This window comes from Salmo salar, chromosome ssa12, assembly GCF_905237065.1.
Source record: "Salmo salar chromosome ssa12, Ssal_v3.1, whole genome shotgun sequence".
In the NCBI taxonomy this organism is placed as follows: domain Eukaryota; kingdom Metazoa; phylum Chordata; class Actinopteri; order Salmoniformes; family Salmonidae; genus Salmo; species Salmo salar.
This window is the reverse complement of record NC_059453.1, coordinates 69654600-69669599: the sequence shown is the minus strand read 5'-3', so window position 1 is coordinate 69669599 and position 15000 is coordinate 69654600. Positions and strand designations below refer to the sequence as shown.

The window sequence follows — 15000 nt, the reverse complement described above, 5'->3', positions numbered from 1 at the left end:
CTTAACCAAGGCTTTACCAAAACCTAACAATGCTCTGTAAGGTAGAGAAACAGACTTTATAATTATCCACTGAGATAATATCTGGAGGGATAGTGTGTATTAACATGGCATGGTACACACACACTCACATGTATGCACACACATACCCAGAGGAGGTGTTGTGAAATGATGGCAGCGGACAGTCTGATCAAAGCCAGAGGCAGGCTGGGAAAGTTTTGAGAGGAAAGCTGTTGTTTGGTGTCTTATTTCACACAGCCTCAGGGCAGGTGGTGCGAGAGGGGGAGCGAGAGGAGGAGGGAGAGAGAGAGAGAGAGAGAGAGACAAACCAAACAGTGACAGATAAAGCCGTCAGGTCGACAGTGCGCTCCCCTCCAGCCTTCCTTAGTCATCGCTCCGGGCAGGAAGAGACGAGAGACGAGAGGAGACACTCTTCTATTTCCAGCTCTTTTCTTCCTTCTGATCTTTGATCTCTCTCTTTCTCTCCCCCTTTCCTCCCATCCCCTTTATTCTCTTTGTCCCGCCACTATCCTCTTCCCATCACCTCTTTTCTTCTCTTCTCCTCTTCTATCTAATTTAATTTTCCTGAATAGTAGAGACATTTACTAATTTCCCCTCCTGTCTCTTTCTCTCGCTCTGTGCTGTCTGGTATAGTACTTTGTTGGCTGTGGTTAGTGGGGCTGATGGTAATGTGTAATGTGGGTTGAATCCTGGGCTGAGAGGGCTGAGGAGTAAACAGAGACTCATTGTCGGGACGCACAGAAAAAACCTGGCTACTGTTTATGACTGAGCCACAGAGTTGGAGGGGGGGAGAATGGAGGAAAATAGGACAAAATTATGTTGGAGTGGAGGATTATAGAGAGAGTTAGGGAGTGGGGGTGTAAAGAGAGAATTAGGGAGTGGGGATGTAAAGAGAGAATTAGGGAGTGGGGGTGTAAAGAGAGAATTAGGGAGTGGGGGTGTAAAGAGAGAATTAGGGAGTGGGGGTGTAAAGAGAGAATTAGGGAGTGGGGGTGTAAAGAGAGAATTAGGGAGTGGGGGGTGTAAAGAGAGAATTAGGGAGTGGGGGTGTAAAGAGAGAATTAGGGAGTGGGGGTGTAAAGAGGGAGTGGGGGAGTAAAGAGAGAGTTAGGGAGTGGGGAAGTAAAGAGGGAGTGGGGGAGTAAAGAGAGAGTTAGGGAGTAAAGAGAGAGTTAGGGAGTGGGGAAGTAAAGAGGGAGTGGGGGAGTAAAGAGAGAGTTAGGGAGTAAAGAGAGAGTTAGGGAGTGGGGAAGTAAAGAGGGAGTGGGGGAGTAAAGAGAGAGTTGGGGAGTAAAGAGAGAGTTAGGGAGTGGGGGAGTAAAGAGGGAGTGGGGGAGTAAAGAGAGAGTTAGGGAGTGGGGGAGTAAAGAGAGAGTTAGGGAGTAAAGAGAGAGTTAGGGAGTGGGGAAGTAAAGAGGGAGTGGGGGAGTAAAGAGAGAGCTAGGGAGTGGGGAAGTAAAGAGAGAGTTAGGGAGTAAAGAGAGAGTTAGGAAGTGGGGGAGTAAAGAGGGAGTGGGGGAGTAAAGAGAGAGCTAGGGAGTGGGGAAGTAAAGAGGGAGTGGGGGAGTAAAGAGAGAGTTAGGAAGTGGGGGAGTAAAGAGAGAGTTGGGGAGTAAAGAGAGAGTTAGGGAGTGGGGAAGTAAAGAGGGAGTGGGGGAGTAAAGAGAGAGCTAGGGAGTGGGGAAGTAAAGAGGGAGTGGGGGAGTAAAGAGAGAGTTAGGGAGTAAAGAGAGAGTTAGGAAGTGGGGGAGTAAAGAGGGAGTGGGGGAGTAAAGAGAGAGCTAGGGAGTGGGGAAGTAAAGAGGGAGTGGGGGAGTAAAGAGAGAGTTGGGGAGTAAAGAGAGAGTTAGGGAGTGGGGAAGTAAAGAGGGAGTGGGGGAGTAAAGAGAGAGCTAGGGAGTGGGGAAGTAAAGAGGGAGTGGGGGAGTAAAGAGAGAGTTAGGGAGTAAAGAGAGAGTTAGGAAGTGGGGGAGTAAAGAGGGAGTGGGGGAGTAAAGAGAGAGCTAGGGAGTGGGGAAGTAAAGAGGGAGTGGGGGAGTAAAGAGAGAGTTAGGAAGTGGGGGAGTAAAGAGAGAGTTGGGGAGTAAAGAGAGAGTTAGGGAGTGGGGAAGTAAAGAGGGAGTGGGGGAGTAAAGAGAGAGTGGGGGAGTAAAGAGGGGGAGTAGGGGGAGGGTGAGATCATATTTTGTTATTATTATCATGCACTTGTGTTGAGCCGTCTATCTATGCCGGGATTAGCCATGCCATGACATCATTGTTATTGGTTCATTTCTTCTCTCAGTCTGATATTGCCAAACTCACTTAAAGACATACACACATAGTCTCAGAGTTGTCATGAGCAGAAAAGAGGTCCCGTGTAGTCCTTGTTCACAGATAGTCAGAAATACACAAATCATTTAGAAACTCCAGAAAACTTGTGTAATGGCACATAGTTGAACACATACAGTCAGGGCAGGCAGCAGCAACCTGCAAATAACCCTGGTAATGACAGAGGGAGGGAGGGAGGGAGGGAGGGAGGGAGGGAGGGAGGGAGGGAGGGAGGGCGAATGGGAGGGAGAGGGAGAAGGGGAGGGAGAATGGGAGGGAGGGAGAATGGGAGGGAGAGGGAGAAGGGGAGGGAGAGAGGGAGGGAGAATGGGAGGGAGGGAGAATGGGAGGGAGAAGGGGAGGGAGAGAGGGAGAAGGGGAGGGAGAAGGGGAGGGAGAATGGGAGGGAGGGAGAATGGGAGGGAGAGAGGGAGAAGGGGAGGGAGAGAGGTAGAATGAGATTGAGAGAGGGAGGGAGGGAGGGAGCGAGGGAGGGAGGGATGGAGAGGGAGAAGGGGAGGGAGAGAGGTAGAATGAGATTGAGAGAGGGAGAAGGGGAGGGAGGGAGGGAGGGAGAATGGGAGGGAGAGAGGGAGAAGGGGAGGGAGAGAGGAAGTAGGGGAGGGAGAGAGGAAGTAGGGGAGGGAGAAGGGGAGGGAGAGAGGAAGAAGGGGAGGGAGAGAGGGAGAAGGGGAGGGAGAAGGGGAGGGAGAGAGGAAGTAGGGGAGGGAGAGAGGAAGTAGGGGAGGGAGAAGGGGAGGGAGAGAGGGAGAAGGGGAGGGAGAGAGGGAGAAGGGGAGGGAGAGAGGGAGAAGGGGAGGGAGAGAGGAAGTAGGGGGAGGGAGAAGGGGGAGGAGAGAGGGAGAAGGGGAGGGAGAAGGGGAGGGAGAGAGGGAGAAGGGGGAGGGAGAGAGGGAGAAGGGGAGGGAGAGAGGGAGAAGGGGAGGGAGAAGGGGAGAAGGGGAGGGAGAAGGGGAGGGAGAGAGGGAGAAGGGGAGGGAGAGAGGAAGTAGGGGAGGGAGAGAGGAAGTAGGGGAGGGAGAAGGGGAGGGAGAGAGGAAGTAGGGGAGGGTGAATGGGAGGGAGAGAGGGAGAAGGGGAGGGAGAGAGGGAGAAGGGGAGGGAGAATGGGAGGGAGAGAGGGAGAAGGGGAGGGAGAGAGGAAGTAGGGGAGGGAGAATGGGAGGGAGAGAGGGAGAAGGGGAGGGAGAGAGGAAGTAGGGGAGGGTGAATGGGAGGGAGAGAGGAAGTAGGGGAGGGTAAATGGGAGGGAGAGAGGGAGAAGGGGAGGGAGAGAGGAAGTAGGGGAGGGTGAATGGGAGGGAGAGAGGAAGTAGGCGAGGGTGAATGGGAGGGAGAGAGGAAGTAGGGGAGGGTAAATGGGAGGGAGAGAGGAAGTAGGGGAGGGTGAATGGGAGGGAGAGAGGAAGTAGGCGAGGGTAAATGGGAGGGAGAGAGGAAGTAGGGGAGGGTGAATGGGAGGGAGAGAGGAAGTAGGGGAGGGTAAATGGGAGGGAGAGAGGAAGTAGGGGAGGGTGAATGGGAGGGAGAGAGGAAGTAGGGGAGGGTAAATGGGAGGGAGAGGGGGAGAAGGGGAGGGAGAGAGGAAGTAGGGGAGGGTGAATGGGAGGGAGAGAGGAAGTAGGCGAGGGTAAATGGGAGGGAGAGAGGAAGTAGGGGAGGGTGAATGGGAGGGAGAGAGGAAGTAGGCGAGGGTAAATGGGAGGGAGAGAGGAAGTAGGGGAGGGTGAATGGGAGGGAGAGAGGAAGTAGGGGAGGGTAAATGGGAGGGAGAGAGGGAGCGGGATGCTGGGAAAGATCAGAAGGTCCTGCGTCCTCCCACAGCAGAGGAAACAAACATCACCGCCATTGTGACACAACACACACACTCTATCTCACACACACACTCACATATAATCACACACACACACACACGCGCACCCACACACACATATTTCAGGGCAGAAGTGTATTAGGAGTAAATCAGAGATTAGGTCCTCTCTCTCTCTGTTGCTATGAAAACACATGAGCTCATGTCCAGGTGTTCTTCTCCCACACTGAGGTCACACACACACACACACACACACACACACACACACACACACACACACACACACACACACACACACACACACACACACACACACACACATGCACTAAAAAATAATAAGGTTATATTGAAATGATATACATCTATAATGTACTTTTTTACATAACTCCCTCCCCTCACTCTTACAATCTCTCCTCCACTGTGTAAACTGTCTGGTTGTTTTGTTCTGAGTTCAACAGTTGACTCTTTCATGTTTTGACTTTGTTCTGTTTTTCTGTGAGGAGGAAGTCTAGTTTATACTCTGAAGTGTTTGGTGCAAGCCCACTATTGTGTGTGTTTCCATGTGTCTGTTTGGACAGGAGTGTGAAGCCCTCTGGTCTCTTGAAAAACTCTAAACAGGAAAATAAACAACTATCTGCAGTCACATAAATGTGAATATTTATTTATATGAAGTCATCATTGGTATCTGCTGCACCCTGCACACTCACATGTCTCCCTACTGTCCTCTTCCAATGACAGACACAGTGGCACATATGTCTGGTGTTACATTGAATATGTGTGAATATGGAAGAAAATAAATAATGGCTTAATATGATTTGTTTTGCTTGACATTAACGGGTTATAACCCAGCTATATCCCTCTATCTCTCCCCCTCCTCTCCCTCTGTCCTCCTCTCCCTCTATCCTCCTCTCCCTGTGTCCTCCTCTCCCTCTGTCCTCCTCTACCGCTATCCTCCTCTCCCTCTATCCTCATCTCCCTCTCTATCCTCCTCTCCCTCTCTGTCCTCCTCTCCCTCTGTCCTCCTCTCCCTCTGTCCTCCTCTCCCTCTGGCCTCCTCTCCCTCTCTATCATCTCCCTCTATCCTCCTCTCCCTCTCCTCCTCTCCCTCTGTCCTCCTCTCCCTCTATCCTCCTCTCCCTCTCTGTCCTCCTCTCCCTCTCTATCCTCCGCTCCCTCTCTGTCCTCCTCTCCCTCTGTCCTCCTCTCCCTCTCTTTCCTCCTCTCCCTCTCTGGCCTCCTCTCCCTCTCTATCCTCCTCTCACCCTGTCCTCCTCTCCCTCTGTCCTCCTCTCCCTCTGTCCTCCTCTCCCTCTCTGTCCTCCTCTCCCTCTGTCCTCCTCTCCCTCTCTATCCTCCTCTCCCTCTGTCCTCCTCTCCCTCTGTCCTCCTCTCCCTCTCTATCATCTCCCTCTATCCTCCTCTCCCTCTGTCTTCCTCTCCCTCTGTCCTCCTCTCCCTCTCTATCCTCCTCTCCCTCTGTCCTCCTCTCCCTCTGTCCTCCTCTCCCTCTCTGTCCTCCTCTCCCTCTCTATCCTCCTCTCCCTCTGTCCTCCTCTCCCTCTGTCCTCCTCTCCCTCTATCCTCCTCTCCCTCTATCCTCCTCTCCCTCTGTCCTCCTCTCCCTCTGTCCTCCTCTCCCTCTATCCTCCTCTCCCTCTCTCCTCCTCGCCCTCTGTCCTCCTCTCCCTCTGTCCTCCTCTCCCTCTCTATCATCTCCCTCTATCCTCCTCTCCCTCTGTCCTCCTCTCCCTCTATCCTCCTCTCCCTCTCTATCCTCCTCTTCCTCTGTCCTCCTCTCCCTCTCTGTCCTCCTCTCCCTCTCTATCCACCTCTCCCTCTGTCCTCCTCTCCCTCTCTTTCCTCCTCTCCCTCTCTATCCTACTCTCCCTCTCTGTCCTCCTCTCCCTCTGTCCTCCTCTCCCTCTATCCTCCTCTCCCTCTAACCTCCTCTCCCTCTCTATCCTCCTCTCCCTCTGGCCTCCTCTCCCTCTGTCCTCCTCTCCCTCTCTGTCCTCCTCTCCCTCTGTCCTCCTCTCCCTCTCTATCCTCCTCTCCCTCTGTCCTCCTCTCCCTCTGTCCTCCTCTCCCTCTATCCTCGTCTCCATCTATCCTCCTCTCCCTCTGTCCTCCTCTCCCTCTCTGTCCTCCTCTCCCTCTGCCCTCCTCTCCCTCTGTCCTCCTCTCCCTCTGTCCTTCTCTCCCTCTCCATCAACTCCCTCTATCCTCCTCTCCCTCTGTCTTCCTCTCCCTCTGTCCGCCTCTCCCTCTCCCTCTCTATCCTCCTCTCCCTCTGTCCTCCTCTCCCTCTGTCCTCCTCTCCCTCTATCCTCCTCTCCCTCTCTCCTCCTCTCCCTCTGTCCTCCTCTCCCTCTGTCCTCCTCTCCCTCTGTCCTCCTCTCCCTCTCTATCATCTCCCTCTATCCTCCTCTCCCTCTGTCCTCCTCTCCCTCTCTGTCCTCCTCTCCCTCTCTGTCCTCCTCTCCCTCTGTCCTCCTCTCCCTCTGTCCTCCTCTCCCTCTATCCTCCTCTCCCTCTCTATCCTCCTCTCCCTCTGTCCTCCTCTCCCTCTGTCCTCCTCTCCCTCTCTGTCCTCCTCTCCCTCTGTCCTCCTCTCCCTCTCTATCTTCCTCTCCCTCTGTCCTCCTCTCCCTCTGTCCTCCTCTCCCTCTATCCTCGTCTCCCTCTCTGTCCTCCTCTCCCTCTGTCCTCCTCTCCCCCTCTGTCCTTCTCTCCCTCTGTCTTCCTCTCCCTCTGTCCCCCTCTCCCTCTCCCTCTCTATCCTCCTCTCCCTCTCTGTCCTCCTCTCCCTCTGTCCTCCTCTCCCTCTGTCCTCCTCTCCCTCTATCCTCCTCTCCCTCTCTATCCTCCTCTCCCTCTGTCCTCCTCTCCCTCTGTCCTCCTCTCCCTCTCTGTCCTCCTCTCCCTCTGTCCTCCTCTCCCTCTCTATCCTCCGCTCCCTCTCTGTCCTCCTCTCCCTCTGTCCTCCTCTCCCTCTCTGTCCTCCTCTCCCTCTCTATCCTCCTCTCCCTCTGTCCTCCTCTCCCTCTGTCCTCCTCTCCCTCTATCCTCCTCTCCCTCTATCCTCCTCTCCCTCTGTCCTCCTCTCCCTCTGTCCTCCTCTCCCTCTATCCTCCTCTCCCTCTCTCCTCCTCTCCCTCTGTCCTCCTCTCCCTCTGTCCTCCTCTCCCTCTCTATCATCTCCCTCTATCCTCCTCTCCCTCTGTCCTCCTCTCCCTCTATCCTCCTCTCCCTCTCTATCCTCCTCTTCCTCTGTCCTCCTCTCCCTCTCTGTCCTCCTCTCCCTCTCTATCCACCTCTCCCTCTGTCCTCCTCTCCCTCTCTTTCCTCCTCTCCCTCTCTATCCTCCTCTCCCTCTCTGTCCTCCTCTCCCTCTGTCCTCCTCTCCCTCTGTCCTCCTCTCCCTCTATCCTCCTCTCCCTCTCTATCCTCCTCTCCCTCTGGCCTCCTCTCCCTCTGTCCTCCTCTCCCTCTCTGTCCTCCTCTCCCTCTGTCCTCCTCTCCCTCTCTATCCTCCTCTCCCTCTGTCCTCCTCTCCCTCTGTCCTCCTCTCCCTCTATCCTCGTCTCCCTCTATCCTCCTCTCCCTCTGTCCTCCTCTCCCTCTCTGTCCTCCTCTCCCTCTGGCCTCCTCTCCCTCTCTGCCCTCCTCTCCCTCTGTCCTCCTCTCCCTCTGTCCTTCTCTCCCTCTCCATCAACTCCCTCTATCCTCCTCTCCCTCTGTCTTCCTCTCCCTCTGTCCGCCTCTCCCTCTCCCTCTCTATCCTCCTCTCCCTCTGTCCTCCTCTCCCTCTGTCCTCCTCTCCCTCTATCCTCCTCTCCCTCTCTCCTCCTCTCCCTCTGTCCTCCTCTCCCTCTGTCCTCCTCTCCCTCTGTCCTCCTCTCCCTCTCTATCCTCTCCCTCTCTGTCCTCCTCTCCCTCTCTGTCCTCCTCTCCCTCTCTGTCCTCCTCTCCCTCTGTCCTCCTCTCCCTCTGTCCTCCTCTCCCTCTATCCTCCTCTCCCTCTCTATCCTCCTCTCCCTCTGTCCTCCTCTCCCTCTGTCCTCCTCTCCCTCTCTGTCCTCCTCTCCCTCTGTCCTCCTCTCCCTCTCTATCTTCCTCTCCCTCTGTCCTCCTCTCCCTCTGTCCTCCTCTCCCTCTATCCTCGTCTCCCTCTCTGTCCTCCTCTCCCTCTGTCCTCCTCTCCCTCTCTGTCCTCCTCTCCCTCTGTCCTCCTCTCCCTCTCTGTCCTCCTCTCCCTCTGTCCTCCTCTCCCTCTGTCCTTCTCTCCCTCTCCATCATCTCCCTCTATCCTTCTCTCCCTCTGTCTTCCTCTCCCTCTGTCCTCCTCTCCCTCTCCCTCTCTATCCTCCTCTCCCTCTGTCCTCCTCTCCCTCTGTCCTCCTCTCCCTCTCTCCCTCCTCTCCCTCTGTCCTCCTCTCCCTCTGTCCTCCTCTCCCTCTATCCTCCTCTCCCTCTCTATCCTCCTCTCCCTCTGTCCTCCTCTCCCTCTCTATCCTCCTCTCCCTCTGTCCTCCTCTCCCTCTCTGTCCTCCTCTCCCTCTCTATCCTCCTCTCCCTCTGTCCTCCTCTCCCTCTGTCCTTCTCTCCCTCTCCATCATCTCCCTCTATCCTCCTCTCCCTCTGTCCTCCTCTCCCTCTGTCCTCCTCTCCCTCTATCCTCCTCTCCCTCTCTATCCTCCTCTCCCTCTATCCTCCTCTCCCTCTCTATCCTCCTCTTCCTCTGTCCTCCTCTCCCTCTCTGTCCTCCTCTCCCTCTCTGTCCTCCTCTCCCTCTGTCCTCCTCTCCCTCTGTCCTTCTCTCCCACTCTATCCTTCTCTCCCTCTCTATCCTCCTCCCTCTCTATCCTCCTCTCCCTCTGTCCTCCTCTCCCTCTATCCTCCTCTCCTTCTCTATCCTCTCCCTCTGTCCTCCTCTCCCTCTATCCTCCTCTCCCTCTCTCCTCCTCTCCCTCTGTCCTCCTCTCCCTCTCTATCCTCCTCTCCCTCTCTATCTTCCTCTCCCTCTCTCCTCTTCTCTCAGACATCTGAACAATGAGCATGCTCTGGATGACCGCAGCACGGCCCAATGCAGGGTGCAGATGCAGGTGGTCCAACAGCTGGAGATACAGGTGGGCTACACACACACACACACACACACACACACACACACACACACACACACACACACACACACACACACACACACACACACACACACACACACACACACACACACACACACACACACACACACATAGCCACTCTCTGTGTCTGTACTTGTCTGAGTCAGAGCAGGGGGTTAGAGAAAGCACTGGAGCTTGTCATTTAAGAGAGAAAATCTGCCATCACAGGCCCCAATTATAAACCTCCCAGTCCAGTCCAGTCCCTCACTACTGGGAGAGGAGAGGAGAGTACTGGGGAGAAGGAGGGAGGAGGAGAAGACTTGATTCAGCTAATTCTACCCAGCTATATCACTGCATTAGATCATCATGGTTCTCATAATGTAGTACCCCACAAAGGCAGAAGACGTCAGAGGAACAAATCAAGATGATGAAGAGTGTATGGGTGTGTTTGGAGTTGTTTCCGGCCTGACTGTTAGGCACATCCCACTTCTCTCCCAGCAGCCAAACACACACACTCCCAAAATATCCCCCAAACAGCATGGGGGTAAGCCCAGGGTATTGGGGCTGGAGCTGGTGCCCCTGGTAAACAGTGTTTAGCCCCATGCCTGAAGCCACCGCTGGGGAACACAAAGTGACAGAGAGGCAGGCAGTGTCACATCACGTCAGCTCTCCGGTCCTCTCTGCTTCCCCTGCCATGTCAACTACCTCAGCCAGGCACCACCACTCACTACTGCTCTGTTATAGTACCTACACACACATTAACACACACACACACAATTCACTCAATGCTGCCCTAATACACAGCCTACTGCTGGTCTCATTCAGCCAGCTTCTGCAGGTCTCTCACTCTCACACACACATTCTGTCATAAACACACACACATACAGACACACACGTTTCCCGCAGGCTACTGCACAGCAGCGCTCTCTAAACGCCAGTTAGCAATGTCAAACGGGGACTAGTGTATCTGTAGGGTAATGTGTGTGTGTGAGTGTGTGTATAACATGTGAGATAGTGTTAGGTGTGTGTGGGGAGGGGGTTCTCTCTGCCTGGGGATACTGGTGCTGTGAGACAGTGAGAACAGCCCAGAGACACACACACACACACACACTCACACACACACTACACACCCTCATACACACACTACACACGTGTTAAATCATAGACGAAGAGGATGCCTCTTTCTCTTGTTCCGTCTCTCCCTCTCCTAAGTATCTGTGTTTTACTGGTGTGATGGGAAGCATTGACACTGATGTGGCTTGACTGGATTTTATGAGGAGTCCACAGTGTGAGAAGCAGCATTAGAATAGATCTCTAGTCTATTAACGTCAAGACAAACAGTGTTGTTTGAATGGGGCCTGAGTCTAGACATGTGAATGGGGCCTGTGTCTAGACATGTGAATGGGGCCTGAGTCTAGACATGTGAATTGGGCCTGAGTCTAGACATGTGAATGGGGCCTGAGTCTAGACATGTGAATGGGGCCTAGAGTCTAGACATGTGAATGGGGCCTGAGTCTAGACATGTGAATTGGGCTTGAGTCTAGACATGTGAATGGGGCCTGAGTCTAGACATGTGAATGGGGCCTGAGTCTAGACATGTGAATGGGACCTAGAGTCTAGACATGTGAATGGGGCCTGAGTCTAGACATGTGAATGGGGCCTGAGTCTAGACATGTGAATGGGGCCTAGAGTCTAGACATGTGAATGGGGCCTGAGTCTAGACATGTGAATGGGGCCTGAGTCTAGACATGTGAATGGGGCCTGAGTCTAGACATGTGAATGGGGCCTGAGTCTAGACATGTGAATGGGACCTAGAGTCTAGACATGTGAATGGGGCCTGAGTCTAGACATGTGAATTGGGCTTGAGTCTAGACATGTGAATGGGGCCTGAGTCTAGACATGTGAATTGGGCCTGAGTCTAGACATGTGAATGGGGCCTGTAGCAAAGTTGTAGAATGACTTATTTTCCTTACTACTGTGCTTCTCTACTATTACAGTAGTAATCATTGACTAAAAAAGTGTAATTTCACTGTCTTTGTGTGTGTGTGTGTGTGTGTGTGTGTGTGTGTGTGTGTGTGTGTGTGTGTGTGTGTGTGTGTGTGTGTGTGTGTGTGTGTGTGTGTGTGTGTGTGTGTGTGTGCGTGCGTGCGTGCGTTCGTGTGTGCGTGCGTGCGTGCGTGCGTGCGTGTGTGTGTGTTTCTCAGCTGTCCAAGGAGAGTGAGCGACTGCAGGCGATGATGACCCACCTGCACATGCGCCCTTCGGAGCCAAAGCCTTTCAATCAACCTGTGAGTACCTCACCTCTCACCTTTCACCTCTCACCTCTCAGCTTTCCCCTCTCACCTCTCAGCTCTCACCTTTCACCTCTCACCTCTCAGCTTTCACCTCTCACCTCTCACCTCTCAGCTTTCACCTCTCACCTCTCAGCTTTCACCTCTCACCTTTCACCTTTCACCTCTCAGCTTTCACCTCTCACCTCTCACCTTTCACCACTCACCTCTCAGCTTTCACCTCTCACCTTTCACCTCTCAGCTTTCACCTCTCACCTCTCAGCTTTCACCTCTCACCTTTCACCTCTCACCTTTCACCTCTCACCTCTCACCTCTCAGCTTTCACCTCTCACCTCTCAGCTTTCACCTCTCACCTCTCACCTCTCACCTTTCACCACTCACCTCTCAGCTTTCACCTCTCAGCTTTCACCTCTCACCGCTCAGCTTTCAACTCTCACCTTTCACCTCTCACCTCTCAGCTTTCACCTCTCAGCTTTCACCTCTCACCTCTCAGCTCTCAGCTTTCACCTCTCACCTCTCAGCTCTCACCTTTCACCTCTCACCTCTCAGCTTTCACCTCTCAGCTTTCACCTCTCAGCTTTTACCTCTCACCTTTCACCTCTCACCTCTCAGCTTTCACCTCTCAGCTTTCACCTCTCACCTCTCAGCTCTCAGCTTTTACCTCTCAGCTCTCACCTTTCACCTCTCACCTCTCAGCTTTCACCTCTCACCTCTCAGCTCTCAGCTTTTACCTCTCAGCTCTCACCTTTCACCTCTCACCTCTCAGCTTTCACCTTTCACCTCTCACCTCTCAGCTTTCACCTCTCAGCTCTCACCTTTCACCTCTCAGCTTTCACCTCTCACCTCTCAGCTTTCACCTCTCACCTCTCACCTCTCAGCTTTCACCTCTCACCTTTCACCTCTCAGCTCTCACCTGTGTGTGTGTGTGTGTGTGTGTGTGTGTGCGAGCCATCAGTCAGTCTGCCCTGTTGATGGATGGAGTTGTGTGTCTCTGGGCAGGCAGGCAGGTTGGCGCAAACAGGCAGGCAGGTTGGCGCAAGCAGGCAGGCAGGTTGGCGCAGGCAGGCAGGCAGGTTGGTGCAGGCAGGCAGGTTGGCGCAGGCAGGTTGGCGCAAGCAGGCAGGCAGGTTGGCGCAGGCAGGCAGGCAGGTTGGTGCAGGCAGGCAGGCAGGTTGGCACAGGCAGGCAGGTTGGCGCAGGCAGGCAGGCAGGTTGGTGCAGGCAGGCAGGTTGGCGCAGGCAGGCAGGCAGGCAGGTTGGCACAGGCAGGCAGGCAGGCAGGTTGGTGCAGGCAGGCAGGTTGGCGCAGGCAGGTTGGCAGGCAGGCAGGCAGGCAGGCAGGGCTGTTATTAGGTATCTAATGAATGTTTCATTATTCAGATTGACGAGGAGTCTTATTAAAATATGAAGATGTTGAAATGAATTGTCAATTAGAAGTGGAGTGTGTTAATTTGAGGAGATGTAAATGGTTGCGGTGGAGTGGCGGGACGTGTGTGTGTGTGTGTGTGTGTGTGCGTGCGTGCGTGCATTTTTGTGTGTGTGTGTGTGTGTGTGTGTGTGTGTGTGTGTGTGTGTGTGTGTGTGTGTGTGTGTGTGTGTGTGTGTGTGTGTGTGGAGACAAATGCAGAGCATCAGCTGTCATTAGCACCGTATGGGAAATCAGGAAGAGGCGTGTCCTTCGTCATCACGGGAGACAAGCCTGGGGGTCAAAGATTGGAGGAGGGGGTTGGAAGGGAGGAGTCTTCATAATGGAAACAAAGCTTGCCCTCAATTAAGAGGGTTGTGGTGTTGCCTTGGTGATGTGGCAGGTCCACAGCTAATGAAGTACCTGTTTAACAGGGGGATGGAAAGAGAGGAGGGAAAGAGAGAGAATGAAGGGCTGGAGAGAAAGAGGCAGATTTTCAGAGCTAATGAAGTAGCAGTTAAACAGGCCTGACCCCTAATCAGTCAGAATGGTACAGACCCCTCTGGAGCAGACAGGGAGAGGACACGTAGGGGGTGGGGGCTGGTCATGACTGGAAAGATAAGAGAAGGAGAAAGAGGAGGGAAGGTGAAGAAAGAGAGAGATGAGGGAGAGAGAAAAAGGACAGAAGACAGAGATGATCAGAATACCCCCTCTCTCTCTGTCTCTCACTCACACACACAAACACAATGGTTTTAATTAGCTCTAAACTAGCAGCCCTTGGAAAAGTGTCCCTGAGCGACTCAGAGGACTGGTTTCCAGTTCCCATTGCTCCTGTGGGCTCTGCCTAATTGGGCCGAGCTGGGCCATGAAGAGAGCGTGCCACCGCTGTGTGTGTCTGTGTGTGTGTGTGTCTGTGTGTGTGTGACCACAGAGGCCTCCACACACACACACACTCCCATCTCTTGCTTTGTTTTGTTTTTGTTCACTGAGGACTAATTGCATTGTGTGTCTGTGTAACTGAGTCTGAGGTCTTTGTTTTGCTCTCCGCTGGCAGAGTTGATGATCTTATGATAGATAGTCTTTGTGCCAGCTGGCATCGCTCATGTCTCTTTGTCTCTGTGTTTATGTGTATGAAAGGATTGGATAAGTCCAAGCAGCATAGCTAACTGTCCATCTATCCTACCAAAGGGCAAGGTGGAACCATCAATTGTGATGATGATGGTCCCTATTTGACTATGTCACATCCTGTTCCTCCCCAGCTGAACCTGGCGTCCAGTGGCTCCCTGCTGAAGAGGGAGAGCGAGGCGTACCCCGAGGGTCTACCTCACCCCCCCACCTCCGCCGCAGCCCCTATTACCCCGGTCCGCCAGGGTCCCTCTGTCATCAGCTCCTCCAGCCTGCACTCACACTCACACTCACACTCACACTCACACTCACACTCACACCCGCACGGCGTGGGGCCCATACGCAGGCGCATCGCTGACAAGTTCTGCACCCCCATCGCCTCAGGTATACGAGAGGGTATGCATACAGCCCTCCAACACACACACTTGGAAATCTATACAAGCATACTGGTATACACACACACCTATCAAGGACTAACGTGGTGTGTGTTTTCTCTGTAGAGCTGGCGCAGAACTGTGAGTTCTATAAGAACGCTGACGTCAGACCTCCCTTCACCTACGCCTCTCTCATACGCCACGTAAGTCTCCTCCTTTTATTCTCCTTTTCTCTTCCTGTCATCTCCTCTCATCTTGCTTTTCTCCTTCCCTACCCACTCAAATTCTCTCCCCTCCTTCCATCCTTCTCGCCTCCTTCTACTCTCTTTTTAGTTTTGTGAACCATTGGTAGCTCCGTTGAGATGTTGTCTAATGCTGTCCCCTCTCTGTCTCTCTCCAGGCCATTCTGGAGGCTCCAGACATGCAGCTGACTCTTAATGAGATCTATAACTGGTTTACGCGAATGTTCGCCTACTTCAGGAGAAACACAGCCACATGGAAGGTGAGTCCACACACATTCTTACAC

The 15000-nt window shown here is 53.6% G+C and overlaps 1 protein-coding gene across 15 annotated transcripts in view; it reads left to right on the top strand.

Annotated features, from left to right (window-relative positions):
- Positions 1-15000, top strand: part of LOC106565700 (forkhead box protein P4) — a 221404-nt gene that overhangs the window by 188937 nt on the left and 17467 nt on the right. For 11 of the 15 annotated variants that reach the window (XM_045691703.1, XM_045691701.1, XM_045691699.1 and 8 more), the window contains 5 exons: positions 9198-9285; positions 11484-11567; positions 14235-14496; positions 14601-14677; positions 14875-14976. In XM_045691703.1, coding sequence (XP_045547659.1) covers positions 9198-9285; positions 11484-11567; positions 14235-14496; positions 14601-14677; positions 14875-14976 — 613 coding nt within the window. The remainder of the gene's footprint in view (positions 1-9197; positions 9286-11483; positions 11568-14234; positions 14497-14600; positions 14678-14874; positions 14977-15000) is intronic. The other 4 variants (XM_045691711.1, XM_045691710.1, XM_045691700.1 and 1 more) reach the window with 1 other exon arrangement.